Source organism: Fringilla coelebs, assembly GCF_963513975.1.
Source record: "Fringilla coelebs genome assembly, chromosome: 39".
Lineage (NCBI taxonomy): Eukaryota > Metazoa > Chordata > Aves > Passeriformes > Fringillidae > Fringilla > Fringilla coelebs.
The window spans coordinates 297633-305652 of NC_140065.1; the positions used below are offsets into that span (position 1 = coordinate 297633).

The 8020-nt window shown below is 65.2% G+C and overlaps 2 protein-coding genes across 2 annotated transcripts in view; both read left to right on the top strand.

Moving 5' to 3' along the window:
• The window catches only part of ATAT1 (alpha tubulin acetyltransferase 1), an 11351-nt gene extending 7678 nt beyond the window's left edge, over positions 1-3673 (top strand). Inside the window, exons 8-10 of the mRNA XM_084224519.1 lie at positions 283-357; positions 1652-1814; positions 3035-3673. Coding sequence (XP_084080645.1) covers positions 283-357; positions 1652-1814; positions 3035-3059 — 263 coding nt within the window. The 3' untranslated portion in view covers positions 3060-3673. The remainder of the gene's footprint in view (positions 1-282; positions 358-1651; positions 1815-3034) is intronic.
• Positions 3674-3918: 245 nt separating this feature from the next.
• Positions 3919-7930, top strand: LOC311164883 (uncharacterized protein C6orf136 homolog). The gene is made up of 6 exons (XM_084224520.1): positions 3919-4192; positions 4911-5228; positions 6131-6219; positions 6677-6877; positions 7561-7630; positions 7715-7930. The coding sequence occupies exons 1-6, from the start codon at positions 4061-4063 to the stop codon at positions 7796-7798; spliced, it is 894 nt and encodes a 297-aa protein (XP_084080646.1). The 5' UTR covers positions 3919-4060; the 3' UTR covers positions 7799-7930.
• Positions 7931-8020: the final 90 nt, after the last annotated feature.

An 8020-nucleotide genomic window follows, 5' to 3' on the forward strand; every position in this document is an offset into this window, starting at 1 on the left:
GGGGTGTATTCGACGGGAATTAGGGGTGCATTTGAGGTGATTTTGGGGTGTATTTGAGGTGATTTTGGGGTAATTTTGGGCTGTATTTTAAGGTGATTTTTGGGGTGTATTTGAGGTGATTTTGGGATGTATTCAAGGTGATTTATGTGGTGAATTTGGGGTGATTTTGGAGTGTATTTTGAGGTGATTTTGGGCTGTATTTGAGGTGATTTTGGGGTGATTTCAGGGTGTATTTTAAGATGATTTTGAGGTGATTTTGGGGTGATTTTGGTCCTTCCCCAGCCCCAGCCCGGCGCCCGTTCCCGCGGCCCCGCCCCGAGGAGCCGATCAAACCCTACTCGCTGAGCGAGCGCGACTGTGAGCGGGGGCGGGGCCGGGGGCGGGGCCATGACCGTGTGGGTGTGACTGTGGGCGTGGTTGATGGGTGTGGCCAGCCTGGGTGTGGCCATGAACGTGTGGGTGTGACCTTGGGTGTGGTTGATGGGTGTGGTCACTGGGTGTGGTCTGTATGTGCAATCAGTGGGTGTGGCTGCCCTGGGTGTGGTTAGTGGGTGTGGCCATGAATGTATGGATGTGACCTTGGGCATGGTTGATGGGTGTGGCTTCCCTGGGTGTGGTCAGTGGGTGTGGTCTGTATGTGCAATCAGTGGGTGTGGCTGCCCTGGGTGTGGTTAGTGGGTGTGGTCAGTATATGCAATTAGTGGGTGTGGCTGCCCTGGGTGTGGTTAGTGGGTGTGGCCATGAACGTATGGATGTGACCTTGGGCGTGGTTGATGGGTGTGGCTGCCCTGGGTGTGGTTGATGGGTGTGGTTAGTGGGTGTGGCCAGGAACATGTGGATGTGACCTTGGGCGTGGTTGATGGGTGTGGCTGCCCTGGGTGTGGTCAGTGGGTGTGGTCTGTATGTGCAATCAGTGGGTGTGGCTGCCCTGGGTGTGGTCAGTGGGTGTGGTCTGTGTGTGCAATCAGTGGGTGTGGCTGCCCTGGGTGTGGTCACTGGGTGTGGTCTGTGTGTGCAATCAGTGGGTGTGGCTGCCCTGGGTGTGTGGGTGGAGTTGGTGGGTGTGGCCAATGGGTGTGGCCACTGGGCATTGCCATTGGTGTGGTTAACTGGGTGTGGTCAGTGGGTGTGACCCTGAACATGCCCATGGGTGTGGTCAGTGGGTGTGGCTAACTGGGTGTCATCAGTGGGTGTCACTCTGGGTGTGGTCAGTGGGTGTGTCCCCGCTGCTTGACGCCCCTACCCACAGCCATTGGTTGTGATCAATGGGGGTGTGGGTGTGGTCAGTGGGTGTGGGTGTGGCCAGTGGGTGTGGGTGTGGTCGGTGGGTGTGGTCACCGTGCGTGGCCCCACCCCCTGACGCTCCTGCCCACGTGCTGTGCATGTGACCAATGTGTGTGTGGGGGGTGTGGGTGTGACCAATGGGGGTGTGGGTGTGACCAATGGGGGTGTGGGTGTGGTCAGTGGGTGTGGGTGTGGTCAGTGGGTGTGGTCACCGTGCGTGGCCCCGCCCCCTGACGCCCCTGCCCACATGCAGTGCATGTGACCAATGTGTGTGGGGTGGTGTGGGTGTGACCAATGGGGGTGTGGGTGTGGTCGGTGGGTGCGGTCCCCGCGCGGCCCCGCCCCCTGACGCGGCCCCGCCCCGCAGTCCTGCGGGAGGAGGCGGAGCCGCCCTGGCCCTTTAACCTGGCGCGGGGGTCGCCGGTGCGGGGCAGCCTCCGGCCCTTCCTGCTGCGCCGGGAGAGCCCCCCGGGAACCCCCCCGGGAACCCCCCCGGGGACACCCCCGGAGCCGCCCCCGCGCCGAGCCAGGTACAGACACACCTGGGGGGCTGGGGGGAACACCTGGGGGAACTGGGGGAACTGGGGGGAACAACGGGGGGGACTGGAGGAACTGGGAGGGACTGGGAACACCTGGGGGGAGCTGAAGGGACTGGGGGAGCTGGGGGGGACTGGAGGAACTGGAGGGGACTGGGGGGACTGGGAACACCTGGGGGGAACTGGGGGGATTTGGGGGAAACTGGGGGGACTGGGAAATGGGGGAGCTGGGGGAACTGGGGGGACTGGGAAATGGGGGGGACTGGGGGAACTGGGGGGACTGGGAAAGGGGGGGGAACTGGGGGGAACTGGGGGAACTGGGAAAGGGGGGGGAACTGGGGGGACTGGGGGGGACTGGGAACTGGGGGGAATTGGGGGAACTGGGGGGAACTGGGGGGACTGGGGGAACTGGGGGGAATTGGGGGAACTGGGGGAACTGGGAACATCGGGGGGGAGCTAGGGGAACTGGGGGGGACTGGGGGGAGCTGAAGGGACTGGGGGAGCTGGGGGGGACTGGAGGAACTGGAGGGGACTGGGGGGACTGGGAACACCTGGGGGGAACTGGGGGGATTTGGGGGAAACTGGGGGGACTGGGAAATGGGGGAGCTGGGGGGACTGGGGGGACTGGGAAAGGATGGGGAACTGGGGGGGACTGGGGGGAACTGGGGGGACTGGGAAAGGGGGGGGAACTGGGGGGGACTGGGAGGAACTGGGGGGGACTGGGAACTGGGGGGAATTGGGGGAACTGGGGGGAATTGAGGCACCTGGGGGGGACTGGGGGGGACTGGGGGGAACTGGGAACCCCTGTGGGAAGCTGGGGGGAACTGGGAATGCTGTGGGGGCACCTGGGGGGGGTACCTGGAGGGGCCTAGGAACACCTGGGCGGCACCTGGGAACACCTGGGGGGCAGTTGGGCGTACCTGGGAATATCTGGGGGGCACCTGGGGGAACTTGGGGGTACCTGGGGGGATCTGGGGGTACCTGGGGTGGGAGGGGCACCTGGGGAGACACCTGGGGTTACTTGAGGGTCACTTTGGGCTGGTTGGGGTCAGTTTGAGATGGGTTTGGGATGGATTTTGGGTTCAGTTTTGGGGTGGATTTTGGGCTGTTTGGGCTTTGGTTTAGGCTGGGTTTTGGGCTCAGTTTTAAGGATTTTGGGCTCAGTTTTAAGGATTTTTGGGCTCAGTTTGAGGCGTTTCCTCCTCCCCCCACAGCTCACTGGGGCGTGTCGGCCGCTGAGCTCCCCCAGCCCCTCCCCCCTCCGGCCAGTGACCCCCAACTCCGGCCACTGACCACTGAAATCCGGCCACTGACCACCCCCCATGGCCACTGACCCCCAACTCCGGCCACTGACCCCCCAAATCCGGCCACTGACCCCCTCCCCCCATGGACTCAACTGGAACCAGTTCCCTCTCCAAAACCCAACTGGGACCAGTTCCCACCCCACTGGAACCAGTTCCCACCCCACTGGGACCGGTTCCCGCCCCATAACCCAACTGGGACCAGTTCCTGTCCCACTGGAAGCCTCAACTGGGACCAGTTCCCACCCCACTAGGACCTGTTCCCGCCCGATAACCCAACTGGGACCAGTTCCCACTTCAAAACCCAACTGGGACCAGTTCCCCCCCACTGGGACCAGTTCCCGCCCCACTGGGACCAGTTCCTGCCCCAAAACCCAACTGGGACCAGTTCCCGCCCAACTGGGACCAGTTCCCACTCCAAAACCCAACTGGGACCAGTTCCCCCCCACTGGGCCCCTCCTCCCTGCCCCGTGGGTGCCCCTCCCCCCGCCCGGCCCCGGGGGGTGCCTTCCCCTCCCCTCCCCCGCTCGTTTTTGGGGACATTTCAATAAAATCGGCGACTTTGGCTCCTTCCTGACGTCTCTTCCGGGTGTGGGCGGGGTTTACATGCTATTTCATCCATATATGGGCATAGCCACGCCTCCGAGCGTGGGAGCGGCGCATCCTATTGGCTCGCGCCGCTTGGCTCCGCCCCTTTTCTCATTTATGAATGAACTGCGGGTGGGCGGGAGCGGCGCGGCGCCACCGCGCATGCGCAGCCGGCTCCGGGTCACCTTCCCGCGTTCGGCGCAGGCGCGTTGCGCTGGGGTGGGGGGGGGCGGGAAGCGCGCGCGCGGCCCGCGCAGGCGCAGAGCGAGCGGCCGCCGTGAGGGGAGAAAAGCGGCGGCGGCGGCAGCGCCGAGCGGGGACAGCGAGGAGCGAGGGGACACCGCGGCCGCCATGTACCGGCACGTCACCGCCACCGTCACCGCCGCCGTCCGCCTCCGGCCCGGCCGCGCCTGGGCTCCGGCAGCAACCGCGGCGCCTCCCGGGCCGGCCCCGCCGCGCCGCCGCTACCGAGCGCGGCCGCAGGTGAGGGGAGAGAGCGCTGAGGGGGGAGAGGCGGGGCGGGGTTATGCAAATAGCGCCGCAGAGGGGGTGGGGTTATGGAAATAGCGAGGGGCTGTGGGTGGTGGGGAGGGGCGGGGTTATGCAAATGAAGGCGCGGGTTGTTTTGGGAAGCGGAGTTATGCAAATAAGGAGCGGCGGGTGGGAGGGGACATGCAAATAAAAAGGCGCGTATGAAATTAAGGCTGGGCGCGGCTATGCAAATGAGCAGTCTTAAGTACTTTCGCTTTGCCGCTAACAGGGCGTGCCTATGCAAATTAGCGGCCCTAAATAGTTTCGCTTTGCCGCTAGAGGGGCGTGGCTATGTAAATCGTGGGCGGATTCATGCTGAGGGCGGGGCTTCCCTCTGGGGGCGGAGACGGGGGTTCCTGGTGGGAACCAAATGGGGCAAACCCCCCCAAAATTGGGAAAATCCCCTCAAAATGGGGTAAACCCACCGAAAATGGGGAAAATCCCCTTTTCCCATGTGCTAAATCCTCCTAACATGGGGCAAATCCACCCAGAATGGGGTAAATCTCCCCAAAATCGGGCAAAATCCCCTTTCCCGTGGGGCAAACCCCCCCTGAATGACCCAACCCCACCCCCGGGCGCTCCCTCACTCCCCCAGCCCCACACTTCCCTTTCTTCCCCCCACAAAATCCCCTTTTTCCCCCCAAATTCCCCTTTTCCCCCCCATTTCCAGGACCTGGAGCCCCCCCTGGTGCCGGGCCCGGCCCTGGCCCTGCTGCCCCCCCCGCGCTGCCCCCCCCGGCCCCCCGGGACCCCCCCCCGGGGGCTGGAGGGGCTCGGGGGCCCGGTGACCACGGTGGACGGGCGGCGCGAGGACGACATCGCCGTGAGGGATCCCCCCCTCGGGGGGCGGCTGCTGCTGGGACCCCCCCCGGGACCCCCCGCCCCAGGGACCCCCCCTCCCCCAAAGGGCGGCGGGGGGAACCCCCAGAGCCCCCCCCCCTCCATGGAGGAGCACCTGGCCAGCATGCACGAGAGGCTGCGGCACGAGGTGACACACCTGGGGACAGCGGGGGGGACAAAATGGGGAGGGGGTGACAAATGGGGAGGGGGTGACAAATGGGGAGGGGGTGACAAATGGGAAGGGGGTGACAAATGGGGAGGGGGGACAAAATGGGGAGGGGGTGACAAATGGGGAGGGGGGACAAAATGGGGAGGGGGTGACAGCACTGGGGAGGGGGTGACAAAAGGTGGGAGGGGGTGACAAAATGGGGAGGGGGGACAAAACTGGGAAGGGGGTGACAAAATGGGGAAGGGGTACAGAATGGGGAGGGGGTGACAGAATGGCCCAAAGAGGTGACAAAATGGAGAGGGGGGTGACAAAATGGGGAGGGGGGTGACAGCACTGGGGAGGGGGTGACAAAAGGTGGGAGGGGGTGACAAAATGGGGAGGGGTGACAGCACTGGGGAGGGGGTGACAAATGGGGAAGGGGATACAGAATGGGGAGGGGGTGACAGAATGGCCCAGGGAGGTGACAGAATGGAGAGGGGGGTGACAAGGAGGGGGGTGACAGCACTGGGGAGGGGGTGACAAAATGGGGAGGGGGTGACAAAATTCTGGGGGATTGATGGGAAAAGGGGGTGGGACAGAGCTGGGGAGGTGACATCAGCCAGGGGGAGGTGACAGCAGCCAGGGGGAGGTGACAGCAGCCAGGGGAGGTGACATCAGCCAGGGGGAGGTGACAGGAGCCAGGGGAGGTGACAGCACCAGGGGGAGGTGACAGCAGCTGGGGGAGGTGACAGCAGAGAGGGGAGGTGACAGCACCAGGGGGGAGGTGACAGCAACCAGGGGGGAGGTGACAGCAGAGAGGGGGAGGTGACAGCAACCCTGGGGAGGTGACAGCAGCTGGGGGAGGTGACAGCAGCCCGGTGACCCCCTTGTCCCCCCCCCAGCTCCCCAATTTCTTCCTGAAGATCCCGGACTACGCCCTGTACGCCCCCGACGTGGAGTTCCAGTGCCAGCACCTGCACCTGCACACGCGGTGGGTGACACTGGGGACACTGGGGGGACAGCCCTGCCCTGGGGACACTGGGGGGACAGCCCTGTCCCTGCAGGATGGCCCTGGGGAAGTGACAGGGCTGGGATGTGTCAGGGTGTCACAGGGAGGTGTCCGGGTGTCATGGGGAGGTGACAATGACACTGACACTGCTGTCCCCGTGTTCCCCGTGGCCGTGGCGCTGTGCTGGGCAGTGACACTGGGTGACAGTGGGTGACAGTGGCAGTGTCGGGGTGGCACAGGGAGGTGACAATGACACTGTCCCATGTCCCCAGGGGCCGGGCCATGTACGCCGTGGCCGTGGCGCTGTGCCGGGCAGTGACACTGGGTGACACTGGGTGACAGTGGCAGTGTCGGGGTGTCTCAGGGCAGTGTTGGGGTGTCACAGGGAGGTGTCAGGGTGTCAGAGGGAGGTGACAGTGACACTGTCCCCTGTCCCCAGGGGCCGGGCCATGTACGCCGTGGCCGTGGCGCTGTGCCGGGCCCTGGCCTGGGGTTACTTTGCCAGCCTCAGGCTGGAGGTGCTGGCGCTGACGCGGCACCCCGAGGACTGGAGCGTGCGGGCGCGGTGGCGCCTGACGGGGCTGCCCCTGCACCTGCTGCTGCTGCGCTGGTACAGGAGGGACAAACGGACCCTGCTCAGGTGAGGGACGCACCTGGGACACCCCCCATTGTCCCCGTGTCACCCCCCATTGTCCCTGTGTCACCCCCTGTGTCACTGCCCCTGCACCTGCTGCTGCTGCGCTGGTACCGGCGGGACAAACGGACCCTGCTCAGGTGAGGGACACACCTGGGACACACCCATTGTCACTGTGTCACCCTGTGTCACCCCCGTGTCACCCACTGCCATCCCCGTGTCACCCCCCGTGTCACTGCCCCTGCACCTGCTGCTGCTGCGCTGGTACCGGCGGGACAAACGGACCCTGCTCAGGTGAGGGACGCACCTGGGGCACCCCCATTGTCACTGTGTCACCCCCCATTGTCACTGTGTCACCGCCATGTCACCCACTGCCATCCCCATGTCACCCCTGTGTCACTGCCCCTGCACCTGCTGCTGCTGCGCTGGTACCGGCGGGACAAACGGACCCTGCTCAGGTGAGGGACGCACCTGGGACACTGTCACTGTGTCACCCCTGTGTCACCCACTGCCATCCCCATGTCACCCCATTGTACCACCGGGACAAGTGTCATGTGCTGTGCTCAGTGACACCCCTGTGTCACCCCTGTGTCACACCTGTGTCCCCCCTGTGCCACCCCTGTCCCCTCGGGGGGCTCGGTGCCCCCCCATGTCCCCGATGTCCCCAAGTCCCCCCCGTGTCCCCCCAGGTCCTACGACGCTTTCTCCACCTTCTTCCTCAACTCCCAGGGGCTCATCCGCTGCCACCGCGTGGACAAGGTGAGTCTGGGGACACCTGGGGACACCTTGGGGACACCCTGGGGACATCCCCGGTGTCCCCTGACCCCGTGTCCCCCCCCCCAGCTGATGCCAGCCCCCACGGCCGTCCCCGAGCCCAAGAAGCTGCTGGTGGCCGCGGCGCTGGCGGTGGCGCTGGCCCGGCCCTGAAGCCACCCAGGAGGGGACACCCCGGCGCCCCTCCCCCCCTCGGGGTGTCCCCTTTGTCACCTGTCCCCTCCCCCCGTGTCCCCTCCCCTTAAATTAATGTACAGAATAAAGGAGCCGGCGGTGACGCGGGGACAGCGGCGTCCCCGAGCGCGGGGCTCTGCCCCGGGGCTGTATTGGGCTGTGCCCAGGTGTCCCCAAGTGTCCCCAGGTGTCCCCAGGTGT